At 53.3% G+C, this 20,684-nt stretch overlaps 1 protein-coding gene across 2 annotated transcripts in view; it reads right to left on the reverse strand.

Moving 5' to 3' along the window:
- IDH3G (isocitrate dehydrogenase (NAD(+)) 3 non-catalytic subunit gamma) overlaps positions 1–20,684 on the reverse strand; it is a 44,502-nt gene that overhangs the window by 13,132 nt on the left and 10,686 nt on the right. For both annotated transcript variants that reach the window (XM_073639819.1, XM_073639818.1), the window contains 6 exons: positions 19,078–19,211; positions 18,899–19,001; positions 18,452–18,598; positions 18,075–18,169; positions 17,924–17,984; positions 17,599–17,703 (listed from right to left, as the gene is read on the reverse strand). In XM_073639819.1, coding sequence (XP_073495920.1) covers positions 17,602–17,703; positions 17,924–17,984; positions 18,075–18,169; positions 18,452–18,598; positions 18,899–19,001; positions 19,078–19,211 — 642 coding nt within the window. In that variant the 3' untranslated portion in view covers positions 17,599–17,601. The remainder of the gene's footprint in view (positions 1–17,598; positions 17,704–17,923; positions 17,985–18,074; positions 18,170–18,451; positions 18,599–18,898; positions 19,002–19,077; positions 19,212–20,684) is intronic.

Here is a 20,684-nt window from a genome sequence, read left to right on the forward strand (position 1 = left end):
GAGGGCTGTCACGCTGGACACTGGGGAGGGCTGTCACGCTGGACACTGGGGAGGGCTGTCACGCTGGACACTGGGGAGGGCTGTCACGCTGGACACTGGGGAGGGCTGTCACGCTGGACACTGGGGAGGGCTGTCACGCTGGACACTGGGGAGGGCTGTCACGCTGGACACTGGGGAGGGCTGTCACGCTGGACACTGGGGAGGGCTGTCACGCTGGACACTGGGGAGGGCTGTCACGCTGGACACTGGGGAGGGCTGTCACGCTGGACACTGGGGAGGGCTGTCACGCTGGACACTGGGGAGGGCTGTCACGCTGGACACTGGGGAGGGCTGTCACGCTGGACACTGGGGAGGGCTGTCACGCTGGACACTGGGGAGGGCTGTCACGCTGGACACTGGGGAGGGCTGTCACGCTGGACACTGGGGAGGGCTGTCACGCTGGACACTGGGGAGGGCTGTCACGCTGGACACTGGGGAGGGCTGTCACGCTGGACACTGGGGAGGGCTGTCACGCTGGACACTGGGGAGGGCTGTCACGCTGGACACTGGGGAGGGCTGTCACGCTGGACACTGGGGAGGGCTGTCACGCTGGACACTGGGGAGGGCTGTCACGCTGGACACTGGGGAGGGCTGTCACGCTGGACACTGGGGAGGGCTGTCACGCTGGACACTGGGGAGGGCTGTCACGCTGGACACTGGGGAGGGCTGTCACGCTGGACACTGGGGAGGGCTGTCACGCTGGACACTGGGGAGGGCTGTCACGCTGGACACTGGGGAGGGCTGTCACGCTGGACACTGGGGAGGGCTGTCACGCTGGACACTGGGGAGGGCTGTCACGCTGGACACTGGGGAGGGCTGTCACGCTGGACACTGGGGAGGGCTGTCACGCTGGACACTGGGGAGGGCTGTCACGCTGGACACTGGGGAGGGCTGTCACGCTGGACACTGGGGAGGGCTGTCACGCTGGACACTGGGGAGGGCTGTCACGCTGGACACTGGGGAGGGCTGTCACGCTGGACACTGGGGAGGGCTGTCACGCTGGACACTGGGGAGGGCTGTCACGCTGGACACTGGGGAGGGCTGTCACGCTGGACACTGGGGAGGGCTGTCACGCTGGACACTGGGGAGGGCTGTCACGCTGGACACTGGGGAGGGCTGTCACGCTGGACACTGGGGAGGGCTGTCACGCTGGACACTGGGGAGGGCTGTCACGCTGGACACTGGGGAGGGCTGTCACGCTGGACACTGGGGAGGGCTGTCACGCTGGACACTGGGGAGGGCTGTCACGCTGGACACTGGGGAGGGCTGTCACGCTGGACACTGGGGAGGGCTGTCACGCTGGACACTGGGGAGGGCTGTCACGCTGGACACTGGGGAGGGCTGTCACGCTGGACACTGGGGAGGGCTGTCACGCTGGACACTGGGGAGGGCTGTCACGCTGGACACTGGGGAGGGCTGTCATGCTGGACACTGGGGAGGGCTGTCATGCTGGACACTGGGGAGGGCTGTCATGCTGGACACTGGGGAGGGCTGTCATGCTGGACACTGGGGAGGGCTGTCATGCTGGACACTGGGGAGGGCTGTCATGCTGGACACTGGGGAGGGCTGTCATGCTGGACACTGGGGAGGGCTGTCATGCTGGACACTGGGGAGGGCTGTCATGCTGGACACTGGGGAGGGCTGTCATGCTGGACACTGGGGAGGGCTGTCATGCTGGACACTGGGGAGGGCTGTCATGCTGGACACTGGGGAGGGCTGTCATGCTGGACACTGGGGAGGGCTGTCATGCTGGACACTGGGGAGGGCTGTCATGCTGGACACTGGGGAGGGCTGTCATGCTGGACACTGGGGAGGGCTGTCATGCTGGACACTGGGGAGGGCTGTCATGCTGGACACTGGGGAGGGCTGTCATGCTGGACACTGGGGAGGGCTGTCATGCTGGACACTGGGGAGGGCTGTCATGCTGGACACTGGGGAGGGCTGTCATGCTGGACACTGGGGAGGGCTGTCATGCTGGACACTGGGGAGGGCTGTCATGCTGGACACTGGGGAGGGCTGTCATGCTGGACACTGGGGAGGGCTGTCATGCTGGACACTGGGGAGGGCTGTCATGCTGGACACTGGGGAGGGCTGTCATGCTGGACACTGGGGAGGGCTGTCATGCTGGACACTGGGGAGGGCTGTCATGCTGGACACTGGGGAGGCTCTTGGGCTCTCATACTGGACATGAGGGGGCTGTGTGAGGCTCATGCTGGACATGAGGGGGCTGTGTGGGGATCATGCAGGACACGGGTTGGCTGTGTGGGGCTCATGCTGAACATGGGGGGGCTGTCATGCTGGACACTTGGAAGGGCTGTCATGCTGGACATGAGGAGGCTCTCGAGCTCTCATACTGGACATGGGGGGGTGGGTGGTGCACATGCTGGACATGGGAGGGCTGTGTGGGGCTCATGCTGAACATGGGGGGGCTGTGTGGGGCTCATGCTGTATATAGAGAGGCTGTGTGGGGGCTCAAGCTGTATATAGGGGGATGTCAGCACACTTAATTCTGCTCAATATTAAGTTACACAATTCATATTTATGTAATCATTAATAATAATAATTAGAATTAATATGTTAATATTAATATTGAGCAGAATTAATTTCAGCCTATTGGTTCGGCCCTCCCCAACAGTCACAGTCTCTCATGTGGCCCCTCGGGAAAATTAATTGCCCACCCCTGGTATAGAGGGTGGGGGGAATAGGTCTGCAGTGTAACGGTATAGAGGATGGGGGGAATAGGTCTGCAGTGTAACAGTATAGAGGGTGGGGGGAATAGGTCTGCAGTGTAATAGTATAGAGGGTGGGGGGAATAGGTCTGCGGTGTAACAGTATAGAGGGTGGGGGGAAAAGGTCTGCAGTGTAACAGTATAGAGGGTGGGGGGAATAGGTCTGCAGTGTAACGGTATAGAGGGTGGCGGGAATAGGTCTGCAGTGTAACAGTATAGAGGGTGGGGGGAATAGGTCTGCAGTGTAACAGTATAGAGGGTGGGGGGAATAGGTCTGCAGTGTAACGGTATAGAGGATGGGGGGAATAGGTCTGCGGTGTAACGGTATAGAGGGTGGGGGGAATAGGTCTGCGGTCTAACGGTATAGAGGGTGGGGGGAATAGGTCTGCAGTGTAACAGTATAGAGGGTGGAGGGAATAGGTCTGCGGTGTAACAGTATAGAGGGTGGAGGGAATAGGTCTGCAGTGTAACGGTATAGAGGGTGGAGGGAATAGGTCTGCAGTGTAACAGTATAGAGGGTGGAGGGAATAGGTCTGCGGTGTAACAGTATAGAGGGTGGGGGGGAATAGGTCTGCGGTGTAACAGTATAGAGGGTGGGGGGAATAGGTCTGCAGTGTAACAGTATAGAGGGTGGGGGGAATAGGTCTGCAGTGTAACGGTATAGAGGGTTGCGGGAATAGGTCAGCAGTGTAACAGTATAGAGGGTGGGGGGAATAGGTCTGCAGTGTAACGGTATAGAGGATGGGGGGAATAGGTCTGCAGTGTAACAGTATAGAGGATGGGGGAATAGGTCTGCAGTGTAACAGTATAGAGGATGGGGGTATAGGTCTGCAGTGTAACAGTATAGAGGGTGGGGGGAATAGGTCTGCAGTGTAACAGTATAGAGGGTGGGGGGAATAGGTCTGCAGTGTAACAGTATAGAGGATGGGGGGAATAGGTCTGCAGTGTAACAGTATAGAGGGTGGGGGGAATAGGTCTGCAGTGTAACAGTATAGAGGATGGGGGAATAGGTCTGCAGTGTAACAGTATAGAGGATGGGGGGAATAGGTCTGCAGTGTAACAGTATAGAGGGTGGGGGGAATAGATCTGCAGTGTAACAGTATAGAGGATGGGGGGAATAGGTCTGCAGTGTAACGGTATAGAGGGTGGAGGGAATAGGTCTGCAGTGTAACAGTATAGAGGATGGGGGGAATAGGTCTGCAGTGTAACAGTATAGAGGGTGGGGGGAATAGATCTGCAGTGTATCAGTATAGAGGGTGGCGGGAATAGGTGTGCAGTGTAACGGTATAGAGGGTGGGGGAATAGGTCTGCAGTGTAACAGTATAGAGGATGGGGGAATAGGTCTGCAGTGTAACAGTATAGAGGATGGGGGGAATAGGTCTGCAGTGTAACAGTATAGAGGGTGGGGGGAATAGATCTGCAGTGTAACGGTATAGAGGATGGGGGGAATAGGTCTGCAGTGTAACAGTATAGAGGGTGGGGGGAATAGATCTGCAGTGTATCAGTATAGAGGGTGGCGGGAATAGGTGTGCAGTGTAACGGTATAGAGGGTGGGGGGTATAGGTGTGCAGTGTAACGGTATAGAGGGTGGAGGGAATAGGTCTGCAGTGTAACGGTATAGAGGGTGGCAGGAATAGGTCTGCAGTGTAACAGTATAGAGGATGGGGGGAATAGATCTGCAGTGTAACGGTATAGAGGATGGGGGGAATAGGTCTGCAGTGTAACAGTATAGAGGGTGGGGGGAATAGGTCTGCAGTGTAACGGTATAGAGGGTGGCGGGAATAGGTCTGCAGTGTAACAGTATAGAGGGTGGGGGGAATAGGTCTGCAGTGTAACAGTATAGAGGGTGGGGGGAATAGGTCTGCAGTGTAACAGTATAGAGGGTGGGGGGAATAGGTCTGCAGTGTAACAGTATAGAGGGTGGGGGGAATAGGTCTGCAGTGTAACAGTATAGAGGGTGGGGGGAATAGGTCTGCAGTGTAACGGTATAGAGGATGGGGGGAATAGGTCTGCGGTGTAACGGTATAGAGGGTGGGGGGAATAGGTCTGCGGTCTAACGGTATAGAGGGTGGGGGGAATAGGTCTGCAGTGTAACAGTATAGAGGGTGGAGGGAATAGGTCTGCGGTGTAACAGTATAGAGGGTGGAGGGAATAGGTCTGCAGTGTAACGGTATAGAGGGTGGAGGGAATAGGTCTGCAGTGTAACAGTATAGAGGGTGGAGGGAATAGGTCTGCGGTGTAACAGTATAGAGGGTGGGGGGGAATAGGTCTGCGGTGTAACAGTATAGAGGGTGGGGGGAATAGGTCTGCAGTGTAACAGTATAGAGGGTGGGGGGAATAGGTCTGCAGTGTAACGGTATAGAGGGTTGCGGGAATAGGTCAGCAGTGTAACAGTATAGAGGGTGGGGGGAATAGGTCTGCAGTGTAACGGTATAGAGGATGGGGGGAATAGGTCTGCAGTGTAACAGTATAGAGGATGGGGGAATAGGTCTGCAGTGTAACAGTATAGAGGATGGTGGTATAGGTCTGCAGTGTAACAGTATAGAGGGTGGGGGGAATAGGTCTGCAGTGTAACAGTATAGAGGGTGGAGGGAATAGGTCTGCAGTGTAACAGTATAGAGGATGGGGGGAATAGGTCTGCAGTGTAACAGTATAGAGGGTGGGGGGAATAGATCTGCAGTGTATCAGTATAGAGGGTGGCGGGAATAGGTGTGCAGTGTAACGGTATAGAGGGTGGGGGAATAGGTCTGCAGTGTAACAGTATAGAGGATGGGGGGAATAGATCTGCAGTGTAACAGTATAGAGGATGGGGGGAATAGGTCTGCAGTGTAACGGTATAGAGGGTGGAGGGAATAGGTCTGCAGTGTAACAGTATAGAGGATGGGGGGAATAGGTCTGCAGTGTAACAGTATAGAGGGTGGGGGGAATAGATCTGCAGTGTATCAGTATAGAGGGTGGCGGGAATAGGTGTGCAGTGTAACGGTATAGAGGGTGGGGGGTATAGGTGTGCAGTGTAACGGTATAGAGGGTGGAGGGAATAGGTCTGCAGTGTAACGGTATAGAGGGTGGCAGGAATAGGTCTGCAGTGTAACAGTATAGAGGATGGGGGGAATAGATCTGCAGTGTAACGGTATAGAGGATGGGGGGAATAGGTCTGCAGTGTAACAGTATAGAGGGTGGGGGGAATAGGTCTGCAGTGTAACGGTATAGAGAGTGGCGGGAATAGGTCTGCAGTGTAACGGTATAGAGGGTGGCGGGAATAGGTCTGCAGTGTAACAGTATAGAGGGTGGCGGGAATAGGTCTGCAGTGTAACAGTATAGAGGGTGGGGGGAATAGGTCTGCAGTGTAACAGTATAGAGGGTGGGGGGAATAGGTCTGCAGTGTAACAGTATAGAGGGTGGGGGGAATAGGTCTGCAGTGTAACAGTATAGAGGGTGGGGGGAATAGGTCTGCAGTGTAACAGTATAGAGGGTGGAGGGAATAGGTCTGCAGTGTAACAGTATAGAGGGTGGCGGGAATAGGTCTGCAGTGTAACAGTATAGAGGGTGGCGGGAATAGGTCTGCAGTGTAACAGTATAGAGGGTGGGGGGAATAGGTCTGCTGTGTAACAGTATAGAGGGTGGGGGGAATAGGTCTGCAGTGTAACAGTATAGAGGGTGGGGGGAATAGGTCTGCAGTGTAACAGTATAGAGGATGGGGGAATAGGTCTGCAGTGTAACAGTATAGAGTGTGGGGGGAATAGGTCTGCAGTGTAACAGTATAGAGGGTGGGGGGAATAGGTCTGCAGTGTAACAGTATAGAGGGTGGGGGGAATAGGTCTGCAGTGTAACAGTATAGAGGGTGGGGGGAATAGGTCTGCAGTGTAACGGTATAGAGGGTGGGGGGAATAGGTCTGCAGTGTAACGGTATAGAGGGTGGGGGGAATAGGTCTGCAGTGTAACGGTATAGAGGATGGGGGGAATAGGTCTGCGGTGTAACGGTATAGAGGGTGGGGGGAATAGGTCTGCGGTGTAACGGTATAGAGGGTGGCGGGAATAGGTCTGCAGTGTAACAGTATAGAGGGTGGCGGGAATAGGTCTGCAGTGTAACAGTATAGAGGGTGGGGGGAATAGGTCTGCAGTGTAACAGTATAGAGGGTGGGGGGAATAGGTCTGCAGTGTAACAGTATAGAGGGTGGAGGGAATAGGTCTGCAGTGTAACAGTATAGAGGGTGGCGGGAATAGGTCTGCAGTGTAACAGTATAGAGGGTGGGGGGAATAGGTCTGCAGTGTAACAGTATAGAGGGTGGGGGGAATAGGTCTGCAGTGTAACAGTATAGAGGGTGCGGGGAATAGGTCTGCAGTGTAACAGTATAGAGGGTGGCGGGAATAGGTCTGCAGTGTAACGGTATAGAGGGTGGCGGGAATAGGTCTGCAGTGTAACAGTATAGAGGGTGGCGGGAATAGGTCTGCAGTGTAACGTAATAGAGGGTGGCGGGAATAGGTCTGCAGTGTAACGGTATAGAGGGTGGGGGGGAATACGTCTGCAGTGTAACAGTATAGAGGATGGGGGGTATAGGTCTGCAGTGTAACAGTATAGAGGGTGGGGGGAATAGGTCTGCAGTGTAACGGTATAGAGGGTGGGGGGGAATAGGTCTGCAGTGTAACTGTATAGAGGATGGGGGGGAATAGGTCTGCAGTGTAACAGTATAGAGGGTGGGGGGGAATAGGTCTGCAGTGTAACGGTATAGAGGGTGGCGGGAATAGGTCTGCAGTGTATCAGTATAGAGGGGGGAATAGGTCTGCAGTGTAACAGTATAGAGCAGGGGTCTCAAACTCGGCTGGGTATATGGGCCGCACATGGAAAAAATTTGAATTTGGGGGGCCGCATTCTTTGTTCAATGTGACATTTTTAGTGATACCATTTTTTTTGTATACACCTTTTGAACATTTTTGCCGTGTTTATTTTTTTATGGCTTGGGTCGTTATGGATGTGGCGATAATAAACGTGCACTTTTTTGTGTTTACTTTAGTTTACATATAAAACAGCATTTTTAGTGCCCAATATTTTTTCATGCTTTATTTTATTTTTTATTTTTTTTACAATTTTATTTCCCCCAATTGGCCACATACAGTAATATTGTCTTACAATTAGCATCATATAGTAATAATGGAAAACATCTTGTAGAAATGTTCCCCATCCAAGTCCCCATCTTGTACTAATGTGCCCCATCCAGGTCCCCATCCTGTGGCAACGTTCCCCATCCAGGTCCCCATCTTGTGGCTCTGGTCCCCATCTTGTGGCTCTGTGCCCCATCCAGGTCCCCATCCTGTGGCAATGTTCCCCATCCAGGTCCCCATCTTGTGGCTCTGGTCCCCATCTTGTGGCTCTGTGCCCCATCCAGGTCCCCATCTTGTGGTTCTGTGCCCCATCCAGGTCCCCATCTTGTGGCTATGTGCCCCATCCAGGTCCCCATCCTGTGGCAACGATCCCCATCCTGGCGCCCATCTTGTACTAATGTGCCTCATCCAGGTCCCCATCTTGGGGCTATGTGCCCCATCCAGGTCCCCATCCTGTGGCAATGTGCCCCATCCAGGTCCCCTCTTGTGGCTCTGTGCCCCATCCAGGTCCCCTCTTGTGGCTCTGTGCCCCATCCAGGTCCCCTCTTGTGGCTCTGTGCCCCATCCCGGTCCCCATCTTGTGGCTCTGTGCCCTATCCAGGTCCCCATCTTGTGGCTCTGTGCCCCATCCCGGTCCCCATCTTGTGGCTCTGTGCCCCATCCCGGTCCCCATCTTGTGGCTCTGTGCCCCATCCCGGTCCCCATCTTGTGGCTATGTGCCCCATCCCGGTCCACATCTTGTGGCTATGTGCCCCATCCAGGTCCACATCTTGTGGCTATGTGCCCCATCCAGGTCCCCTCTTGTGGCTCTGTGCCCCATCCAGGTCCCCTCTTGTGGCTCTGTGCCCCATCCAGGTCCCCTCTTGTGGCTATGTGCCCCATCCAGGTCCCCTCTTGTGGCTATGTGCCCCATCCAGGTCCCCTCTTGTGGCTATGTGCCCCATCCAGGTCCCCTCTTGTGGCTATGTGCCCCATCCAGGTCCCCTCTTGTGGCTATGTGCCCCATCCAGGTCCCCTCTTGTGGCTATGTGCCCCATCCAGGTCCCCTCTTGTGGCTATGTGCCCCATCCAGGTCCCCTCTTGTGGCTATGTGCCCCATCCAGGTCCCCTCTTGTGGCTATGTGCCCCATCCAGGTCCCCTCTTGTGGCTATGTGCCCCATCCAGGTCCCCTCTTGTGGCTATGTGCCCCATCCAGGTCCCCTCTTGTGGCTCTGTGCCCCCTGTGCTGTTCTTCACACACATAAAATAGAAAAAAAAAAGATGATTCTCACCTGTCCTCCGTTCCCTCGGCGGCCTTCCTGCAGATGTGGCCCGCAGGCACCACAGAGTCCGACCCCTTGACGATCCCGACCTGGTCCAGGAGGAGCCGCCGACAGCAGCGCTGCATTGCCGCACAGAGACTGTCTCCCAGCACTGCATTTTCAATGTCAGCCGCCGGCCAATCAGAGGCCAGCAGCTGACATCTGCATATGGCAATGACGTCATACTCGCTGCGCCGACACGCAGATATCAGCTGCTGGCCTCTGATTGGCCAGCGGCTGACATTGGAAATGCAGTGCTGGGAGACAGTCTCTGTGCGGCAATGCAGCGCTGCTGTCGGCGGCTCCTCCTGGACCAGGTCGGGATCGTCAAGGGGTCTGTGCCTGCGGGCCGCATAAAGCAGCCTCAGGGGCCGCATGCGGCCCGCGGGCCGCGTGTTTGAGACCCCTGGTATAGAGGGTGGCGGGAGTAGGTCTGCAGTGTAACAGTATAGAGGGTGGCGGGAATAGGTCTGCAGTGTAACAGTATAGAGGGTGGCGGGAATAGGTCTGCAGTGTAACGGTATAGAGGGTGGCGGGAATAGGTCTGCAGTGTAACAGTATAGAGGGTGGGGGGAATAGGTCTGCAGTGTAACAGTATAGAGGGTGGGGGGAATAGGTCTGCAGTGTAAAGGTATAGAGGGTGGCGGGAATAGGTCTGCGGTGTAAAGGTATAGAGGGTGGGGGGAATAGGTCTGCAGTGTAACAGTATAGAGGATGGTGGTATAGGTCTGCTGTGTAACAGTATAGAGGGTGGGGGGAATAGGTCTGCTGTGTAACAGTATAGAGGGTGGGGGGAATAGGTCTGCTGTGTAACAGTATAGAGGGTGGGGGGAATAGGTCTGCAGTGTAACAGTATAGAGGGTGGGGGGAATAGGTCTGCAGTGTAACAGTATAGAGGGTGGGGGGAATAGGTCTGCAGTGTAACGGTATAGAGGATGGGGGGAATAGGTCTCCAGTGTAACGGTATAGAGGGTGGGGGGGAATAGGTCTGCAGTGTAACAGTATAGAGGGTGGGGGGAATAGGTCTGCTGTGTAACAGTATAGAGGGTGGGGGGAATAGGTCTGCGGTGTAACGGTATAGAGGGTGGGGGGAATAGGTCTGCAGTGTAACAGTATACAGTCATGGCCAAAAGTATTGAGAATGAGACAAATAGTAATTTTTCCAAAGTTTACTGCTTCATTTTTTGTAATGGCAATTTGCATATACTCCTGAATGTCAAAGAGTGATCAGCTTAACAGCAATTACTGTACTTACAAAGTCAATATTTGCCCAGAAAATGAACTTTAGCCCCCAAAACACATTTCAACATCATTGCAGTCCTGCCTTAAAAGGAGCAGCTAACATCGTTTTAGTGATTGATCCATTAACACAGGTGTGGGTGTTGATGAGGACAGGGCTGGCGATCAATCAGTCATGATTAAGTAAGAATGACATCACTGGACACTTTAAAAGGAGGCTGGATCTTGGTATCATTGTTTCTCTTCAGTTAACCATGGTTATCTCTAAAGAAACACGTGCAGCCATCATTGCACTGCACAAAAATGGCCTAACAGGGAAGAGTATCGCAGCTACAAAGATTGCACTTCAGTCAACAATCTATCGCATCATCAAGAACTTCAAGGAGAGAGCTTCCATTGTTGTCAAAAAGGCTCCAGGGTGCCCAAGAAAGACCAGCAAGCGCCAGGACCGTATCTTAAAACTGTTTCAGCTGCGGGATCGGACTACCAGCAGTGCCGAGCTTGCTCAGGAATGGCAGCAGGCTGGTGTGAGTGCTTCTGCACGCACTGTGAGGCGGAGACTCTTTGAGCAAGGGCTGGTTTCAAGGAGGGCAGCAAAGAAGCCACTTCTCTCCAGAAAAAACATCAGGGACCGACTGATATTCTGCAAAAGGTACAGGGAGTGGACTGCTGAGGACTGGGGCAAAGTCATTTTCTCTGATGAATCCCCTTTTCGATTGTTTGGGACATCTGGAAAACAGCTTATTCGGAGAAGAAGAGGTGAGCGCTACCACCAGTCTTGTCTCATGCCCACTGTAAAGCATCCTGAAACCATTCATGTGTGGGGTTGCTTCTCAGCCAAGGGAATCGGCTCACTCACAGTCTTGCCTAAAAACACAGCCATGAATAAAGAATGGTACCAGAATGTCCTCCAAGAGCAACTTCTCCCAACCGTCCAAGAGCAGTTTGGCGCCCAACAATGCCTTTTCCAGCATGATGGAGCACCTTGCCATAAAGCAAAGGTGATAACTAAATGGCTCTTGGAACAAAACATAGAGATTTTGGGTCCATGGCCTGGAAACTCCCCAGATCTTAATCCCATTGAGAACTTGTGGTCAATAATCAAGAGACGGGTGGACAAACAAAAACCAACAAATTCTGGCAAAATGCAAGCATTGATTATGCAAGAATGGACTGCTATCAGTCAGGATATGGTCCAAAAGTTGATTGAGAGCATGCCAGGGAGAATTACAGAGGTCTTGAAGAAGAAGGGGCAACACTGCAAATATTGACTTGCTGCATTAACTCATTCTAACGGTCAATATAACCTATTGGTACTCATAATATGATTACAATTATATTTCTGTATGTGATATAAACATCAGACAAACACTAATAAAAACCAGAGGCCAGCAGATCATGTGAAAATATAATTTTGGTGTCATTCTCAAAACTTTTGGCCATGACTGTAGAGGGAGGGGGGAATAGGTCTGCAGTGTAACAGTATAGAGGGTGGGGGGAATAGGTCTGCAGTGTAACAGTATAGAGGGTGGGGGGAATAGGTCTGCAGTGTAACAGTATAGAGGGTGGGGGGAATAGGTCTGCAGTGTAACGGTATAGAGGATGGGGGGAATAGGTCTCCAGTGTAACGGTATAGAGGGTGGGGGGAATAGGTCTGCAGTGTAACAGTATAGAGGGTGGGGGGAATAGGTCTGCAGTGTAACAGTATAGAGGGTGGGGGGAATAGGTCTGCAGTGTAACAGTATAGAGGGTGGAGGGAATAGGTCTGCTGTGTAACAGTATAGAGGGTGGGGGGAATAGGTCTGCAGTGTAACAGTATAGAGGGTGGGGGGAATAGGTCTGCAGTGTAACAGTATAGAGGGTGGGGGGAATAGGTCTGCAGTGTAACAGTATAGAGGGTGGGGGGAATAGGTCTGCAGTGTAACAGTATAGAGGGTGGGGGGAATAGGTCTGCAGTGTAACAGTATAGAGGGTGGGGGGAATAGGTCTGCAGTGTAACAGTATAGAGGATGGGGGGAATAGGTCTGCAGTGTAACGGTATAGAGGGTGGGGGGGAATAGGTCTGCAGTGTAACAGTATAGAGGGTGGGGGGGAATAGGTCTGCAGTGTAACGGTATAGAGGGTGGGGGGAATAGGTCTGCAGTGTAACAGTATAGAGGGTGGGGGGAATAGGTCTGCAGTGTAACAGTATAGAGGGTGGGGGGAATAGGTCTGCAGTGTAACAGTATAGAGGGTGGGGGGAATAGGTCTGCAGTGTAACAGTATAGAGGGTGGAGGGAATAGGTCTGCTGTGTAACAGTATAGAGGGTGGGGGGAATAGGTCTGCAGTGTAACAGTATAGAGGGTGGAGGGAATAGGTCTGCTGTGTAACAGTATAGAGGGTGGGGGGAATAGGTCTGCAGTGTAACGGTATAGAGGGTGGGGGGAATAGGTCTGCAGTGTAACAGTATAGAGGGTGGGGGGAATAGGTCTGCAGTGTAACAGTATAGAGGGTGGGGGGAATAGGTCAGCAGTGTAACAGTATAGAGGGTGGGGGGGAATAGGTCTGCAGTGTAACAGTATAGAGGGTGGGGGGAATAGGTCTGCAGTGTAACAGTATAGAGGGTGGGGGGAATAGGTCTGCAGTGTAACAGTATAGAGGATGGGGGGGAATAGGTCTGCAGTGTAACGGTATAGAGGGTGGGGGGGAATAGGTCTGCAGTGTAACAGTATAGAGTGTGGGGGGGGAATAGGTCTGCAGTGTAACGGTATAGAGGGTGGGGGGAATAGGTCTGCAGTGTAACAGTATAGAGGGTGGGGGGGGGGGATAGGTCTGCATTGTAACGGTATAGAGGGTGGGGGGGGGGAATAGGTCTGCATTGTAACGGTATAGAGGGTGGGGGGAATAGGTCTGCAGTGTAACAGTATAGAGGGTGGGGGGGGGGAATAGGTCTGCATTGTAACGGTATAGAGGGTGGGGGGAATAGGTCTGCAGTGTAACAGTATAGAGGGTGGGGGGAATAGGTCTGCAGTGTAACAGTATAGAGGGTGGGGGGAATAGGTCTGCAGTGTAACAGTATAGAGGGTGGGGGGAATAGGTCTGCAGTGTAACAGTATAGAGGGTGGGGGGAATAGGTCTGCAGTGTAACAGTATAGAGGGTGGGGGGGGGGGGATAGGTCTGCATTGTAACGGTATAGAGGGTGGGGGGAATAGGTCTGCAGTGTAACGGTATAGAGGGTGGGGGGAATAGGTCTGCAGTGTAACAGTATAGAGGGTGGGGGGAATAGGTCTGCAGTGTAACAGTATAGAGGGTGGGGGGAATAGGTCTGCAGTGTAACAGTATAGAGGGTGGGGGGAATAGGTCTGCAGTGTAACGGTATAGAGGGTGGGGGGGAATAGGTCTGCAGTGTAACAGTATAGAGGGTGGGGGAATAGGTCTGCAGTGTAACAGTATAGAGGGTGGGGGGAATAGGTCTGCAGTGTAACAGTATAGAGGGTGGGGGGAATAGGTCTGCAGTGTAACGGTATAGAGGATGGGGGGAATAGGTCTCCAGTGTAACGGTATAGAGGGTGGGGGGGAATAGGTCTGCAGGGTAACAGTATAGAGGGTGGGGGGAATAGGTCTGCTGCGTAACAGTATAGAGGGTGGGGGGAATAGGTCTGCAGTGTAACAGTATAGAGGGTGGGGGGAATAGGTCTGCTGTGTAACAGTATAGAGGGTGGGGGGAATAGGTCTGCTGTGTAACAGTATAGAGGGTGGGGGGAATAGGTCTGCAGTGTAACAGTATAGAGGGTGGGGGGAATAGGTCTGCAGTGTAACAGTATAGAGGGTGGGGGGAATAGGTCTGCAGTGTAACAGTATAGAGGGTGGAGGGAATAGGTCTGCTGTGTAACAGTATAGAGGGTGGGGGGAATAGGTCTGCAGTGTAACGGTATAGAGGGTGGGGGGAATAGGTCTGCAGTGTAACAGTATAGAGGGTGGGGGGAATAGGTCTGCAGTGTAACAGTATAGAGGGTGGGGGGAATAGGTCTGCAGTGTAACAGTATAGAGGGTGGGGGGAATAGGTCTGCAGTGTAACAGTATAGAGGATGGGGGGGAATAGGTCTGCAGTGTAACGGTATAGAGGGTGGGGGGGAATAGGTCTGCAGTGTAACAGTATAGAGTGTGGGGGGGGAATAGGTCTGCAGTGTAACGGTATAGAGGGTGGGGGGAATAGGTCTGCAGTGTAACAGTATAGAGGGTGGGGGGGGGGATAGGTCTGCATTGTAACGGTATAGAGGGTGGGGGGGGGGAATAGGTCTGCATTGTAACGGTATAGAGGGTGGGGGGAATAGGTCTGCAGTGTAACAGTATAGAGGGTGGGGGGGGGAATAGGTCTGCATTGTAACGGTATAGAGGGTGGGGGGAATAGGTCTGCAGTGTAACAGTATAGAGGGTGGGGGGAATAGGTCTGCAGTGTAACAGTATAGAGGGTGGGGGGAATAGGTCTGCAGTGTAACAGTATAGAGGGTGGGGGGAATAGGTCTGCAGTGTAACAGTATAGAGGGTGGGGGGAATAGGTCTGCAGTGTAACAGTATAGAGGGTGGGGGGGGGATAGGTCTGCATTGTAACGGTATAGAGGGTGGGGGGAATAGGTCTGCAGTGTAACAGTATAGAGGGTGGGGGGAATAGGTCTGCAGTGTAACAGTATAGAGGGTGGGGGGAATAGGTCTGCAGTGTAACAGTATAGAGGGTGGGGGGAATAGGTCTGCAGTGTAACAGTATAGAGGGTGGGGGGAATAGGTCTGCAGTGTAACGGTATAGAGGGTGGGGGGAATAGGTCTGCAGTGTAACGGTATAGAGGGTGGGGGGGAATAGGTCTGCAGTGTAACAGTATAGAGGGTGGGGGAATAGGTCTGCAGTGTAACAGTATAGAGGGTGGGGGGAATAGGTCTGCAGTGTAACAGTATAGAGGGTGGGGGGAATAGGTCTGCAGTGTAACGGTATAGAGGATGGGGGGAATAGGTCTCCAGTGTAACGGTATAGAGGGTGGGGGGGAATAGGTCTGCAGGGTAACAGTATAGAGGGTGGGGGGAATAGGTCTGCTGCGTAACAGTATAGAGGGTGGGGGGAATAGGTCTGCAGTGTAACGGTATAGAGGGTGGGGGGAATAGGTCTGCTGTGTAACAGTATAGAGGGTGGGGGGAATAGGTCTGCTGTGTAACAGTATAGAGGGTGGGGGGAATAGGTCTGCTGTGTAACAGTATAGAGGGTGGGGGGAATAGGTCTGCAGTGTAACAGTATAGAGGGTGGGGGGAATAGGTCTGCAGTGTAACGGTATAGAGGATGGGGGGAATAGGTCTCCAGTGTAACGGTATAGAGGGTGGGGGGGAATAGGTCTGCAGTGTAACAGTATAGAGGGTGGGGGGAATAGGTCTGCTGCGTAACAGTATAGAGGGTGGGGGGAATAGGTCTGCAGTGTAACGGTATAGAGGATGGGGGGAATAGGTCTGCAGTGTAAAGTATAGAGGGTGGAGGGAATAGGTCTGCAGTGTAACAGTATAGAGGGTGGGGGGAATAGGTCTGCAGTGTAACAGTATAGAGGGTGGGGGGAATAGGTCTGCAGTGTAACAGTATAGAGGGTGGGGGGAATAGGTCTGCAGTGTAACGGTATAGAGGGTGGGGGGGAATAGGTCTGCAGTGTAACAGTATAGAGGGTGGGGGAATAGGTCTGCAGTGTAACAGTATAGAGGGTGGGGGGAATAGGTCTGCAGTGTAACAGTATAGAGGGTGGGGGGAATAGGTCTGCAGTGTAACGGTATAGAGGATGGGGGGAATAGGTCTCCAGTGTAACGGTATAGAGGGTGGGGGGGAATAGGTCTGCAGGGTAACAGTATAGAGGGTGGGGGGAATAGGTCTGCTGCGTAACAGTATAGAGGGTGGGGGGAATAGGTCTGCAGTGTAACGGTATAGAGGGTGGGGGGAATAGGTCTGCTGTGTAACAGTATAGAGGGTGGGGGGAATAGGTCTGCTGTTTAACAGTATAGAGGGTGGGGGGAATAGGTCTGCTGTGTAACAGTATAGAGGGTGGGGGGAATAGGTCTGCAGTGTAACAGTATAGAGGGTGGGGGGAATAGGTCTGCAGTGTAACGGTATAGAGGATGGGGGGAATAGGTCTCCAGTGTAACGGTATAGAGGGTGGGGGGGAATAGGTCTGCAGTGTAACAGTATAGAGGGTGGGGGGAATAGGTCTGCTGCGTAACAGTATAGAGGGTGGGGGGAATAGGTCTGCAGTGTAACAGTATAGAGGGTGGGGGGAATAGGTCTGCAGTGTAAAGTATAGAGGGTGGAGGGAATAGGTCTGCAGTGTAACAGTATAGAGGGTGGGGGGAATAGGTCTGCAGTGTAACGGTATAGAGGGTGGGGGGAATAGGTCTGCAGTGTAACAGTATAGAGGGTGGCGGGAATAGGTCTGAAAAGTAACAATATAGAGGGTGGGGGGAATAGGTCAATGTTTCAGATTAGAATACCCCTTTAACTTCCGAGCCACATAGAGTTCTTCTTTAAAGTGGTTGTCTAGGATTATTTTTTTGTTTTCGCATCGGCTTGCAAACGTAGAAGATAACAAACAGCTGTAAGGGTATGTACACACGTTGTCTTTTTCAGGAGGGTCCGCTCCGGTCTTTGGCTGTGGTCCTGACGTCACCAACAATCACTTGGCTCAGGGTTACAGTATACAGCTGTAGACGGCAGAAGTTGCGGAGCCAATTGATAGGCTCCAGCGCTGACGACATGAACATGAATGCTGCAGCCAGTCAACAAAAACAGTGGCAGATGCGCAGCGCTGGACCAGGGGAGGGTCAGCACAGCTGTGTTTGTTATTTTCTAAGTCTGTAAACCTGTGTGGAAATAAAAATTAATCTCGCAAATGTGTTTAGAGGCTAATTCAGAACACAAAATGTTAGCGTCTTTATTACGGACACAATTCCCAGCTGGCCCTCCGCGGATCTAAGGACCCAAGGGCACAGCATCAATGACTTATATGATGCCGTAAGATCCGGGCAGGAGGTCCACGGTCACGCTGAAAATTGCAACCGCAGTACCAACGCTAAAATTTAGTCAGAATTAACCCTCATAGGGCGTAATTTTTTATTGAAACGATTATATTATCAAGGTGACATCATCGATATACACATTACACGGCAAACCTCACAAATTGTCACCTTACCTCCTAAACAGTGACGGCACGGCCATTTTTCACAATAATCTGCCGGCAAATGGACTGGACCACTTCTGAGGTGGTGCCCTGACCCCCAATATCTGGAGTGTGCATCTGTCAGGAAAAGATAAGTAATTGATAGACAACTTCAGAAAATGCAAGATCAGCCTGCAGCCTGTATTCTGCATGTGGGGCAGTCTGGAATAGGGGAAATAGTTGCCATCCTTGTATCTTTAGGTTCATGGTGATGACTGCTGGGCAAAGGGCAGTGGTCAGATATAGGGGGTCTCAGCGTGGTCCACCTGGTGCGGGTCCAAGGACCTGCTGGACTTACCCGGTGCTCGTTCATACTGCCCAGGATCGCCTTACGAATGGAGGCCGCGTAACTGTGCAACCTGCCAAAACAAGAGAGGCTTCATCACACCCAATACGCCGTCTGCAGGATCGAGTATAGATGGTATTCAGATAGGAGGAGCAGCTCGTACTTCAGATGGTCCAACATCATGCAGCTGGCCAGCAGCATCGCGGTGGGGTTGGCAATGTTCTTGTTGGCTATGCTCTTCCCCGTGTTCCTGGTTGCCTAAAAGATAAAGGATTCAGGGAGATTTGTGATGCAGAAATTCAGATGCCAGGTGATAGTATGGATTGGGCTCCATAGGGATGCCCATTTCATGGGGTTGGACCCAATAAACCATGGCTTGGCACCAAGACGGCCATGGAAGCATCGTATGAGAGGATATCTCCCCTTGGGAGAACCAAAAGTACTGGCTGTTCTCCTGATAGGGAAGGGCCTCACCTATAGAATATTTATGGCATGCTCCTTTAAAAAAAAGTCCAGTTAGATTATTAATAGGCATCTTACTGTTTCGAATACAGCATACACGCTGCCATAGTTCGCCCCGGGTACGAGGCCGGGGCCACCGACCAGCCCGGCGCAGACGTTATTAACTATGTTCCCGTACAGGTTGGGCATCACCATGACATCGAACTGCTGGGGGTTGGACACGAGCTGAAAAAAACAAACAAACAAAGGTGCATCAATAGTAAATGTGGGTGCAAGATGTAGATGCCCCAGTACTGCTGCTGAAAAGGCTTCGAAAGGGGGGTCCATATATGTAACAGGGAGGTGGGGCCACATCCCATCCCTCTGATGCCTTGGGGGTTCACTATGGTCTCTTTGCCAATGACTGGCCCATCAGGAGGATATTAATCTGGTGTAATTACCCCACATCACAGAGATACATCAGCCCAAACCTGCCCTGGTCCCACTGCCTGTTAGCCGAATACTCATGGATGCCACCATGCTTACCTGCATTGTGGTGTTGTCGACGATCATACTCTCAAAGGCGATATCCGGGTAACCAGACGCGACCTCCTTGCAGCATTGGAGGAACAGACCATCCCCCAGTTTCCTGCGGAGACATTGGAGAAGTCAGAAGTGGCCGGCGTGCAGAATGCAGACTGCCCACTTCCGAATCCATAACCTACATGATGTTGGCCTTGTGCACGGCCGTGATCTTCTTTCGTCCTTTCTCCCGGGCCAGTTTGAAAGCATAGTCAGCAATACGCAGCGAGTTAGTCCGGGTGATAATCTTCAGACTCTCCACCACACCGGACACACTCTGTAATACAAGGCACATATGATGACTCATATAGGCGATGCTTCACGGGCCTTGTATTGTAGTCATTCATACGCTTTACAGTTCCGGCATGGGACAGATTGGTATGTCTGTCGTAAGTTGGGTGTCTGGGTATGGATCGGGCTGAGCCATTCCTGCAAGATACAGACTGTGTTACACAGCCGACAGCTGCCTCTAACATGTCATCGGTCAGCTCTGGCTCATATCGCTGCTGTTATTGCCTTACATGCCAATGTTAAAGAGAAAGCGGTATTTATGGTGCCTGGACTAGGGGGCACGCCTTTTCGTACACATCGCTCGTGCCAACGGGTTGTCTTGGTAGTCAGAAGGGCCTGCGGAAGACATCTGAGGCTAACATGTTGGTCCTCCTGTGAAGCCATGGGATTGCAGTATGCAGAACAAGCGATCAGACAATGCTGCTGTACTCTCCCTCCTCCCCGGCTGCAGACAGTCCCTCCCCTCACGCTCCAGGCGGCTGTCCTCTCCCTCCTCCCCGGCTGCAGTCAGTCTCTCACCTCACGCTCCAGGCTGCAGTCAGTCTCTCACCTCGCGCTCCAGGCTGCAGTCAGTCTCTCACCTCGCGCTCCAGGCTGCAGTCAGTCTCTCACCTCGCGCTCCAGGCTGCAGTCAGTCTCTCACCTCGCGCTCCAGGCTGCAGTCAGTCTCTCACCTCGCGCTCCAGGCTGCAGTCAGTCTCTCACCTCGCGCTCCAGGCTGCAGTCAGTCTCTCACCTCGCGCTCCAGGCTGCAGTCAGTCTCTCACCTCGCGCTCCAGGCTGCAGTCAGTCTCTCACCTCGCGCTCCAGGCTGCAGTCAGTCTCTCACCTCGCGCTCCAGGCTGCAGTCAGTCTCTCACCTCGCGCTCCAGGCTGCAGTCAGTCTCTCACCTCGCGCTCCAGGCTGCAGTCAGTCTCTCACCTCGCGCTCCAGGCTGCAGTCAGTCTCTCACCTCGCGCTCCAGGCTGCAGTCAGTCTCTCACCTCGCGCTCCAGGCTGCAGTCAGTCTCTCACCTCGCGCTCCAGGCTGCAGTCAGTCTCTCACCTCGCGCTCCAGGCTGCAGTCAGTCTCTCACCTCGCGCTCCAGGCTGCAGTCAGTCTCTCACCTCGCGCTCCAGGCTGCAGTCAGTCTCTCACCTCGCGCTCCAGGCTGCAGTCAGTCTCTCACCTCGCGCTCCAGGCTGCAGTCAGTCTCTCACCTCGCGCTCCAGGCTGCAGTCAGTCTCTCACCTCGCGCTCCAGGCTGCAGTCAGTCTCTCACCTCGCGCTCCAGGCTGCAGTCAGTCTCTCACCTCGCGCTCCAGGCTGCAGTCAGTCTCTCACCTCGCGCTCCAGGCTGCAGTCAGTCTCTCACCTCGCGCTCCAGGCTGCAGTCAGTCTCTCACCTCGCGCTCCAGGCTGCAGTCAGTCTCTCACCTCGCGCTCCAGGCTGCAGTCAGTCTCTCACCTCGCGCTCC

This window comes from Phyllobates terribilis, unplaced genomic scaffold, assembly GCF_046119375.1.
Source record: "Phyllobates terribilis strain yellow unplaced genomic scaffold, ASM4611937v1 Scaffold_7__3_contigs__length_470593459, whole genome shotgun sequence".
NCBI lineage: Eukaryota > Metazoa > Chordata > Amphibia > Anura > Dendrobatidae > Phyllobates > Phyllobates terribilis.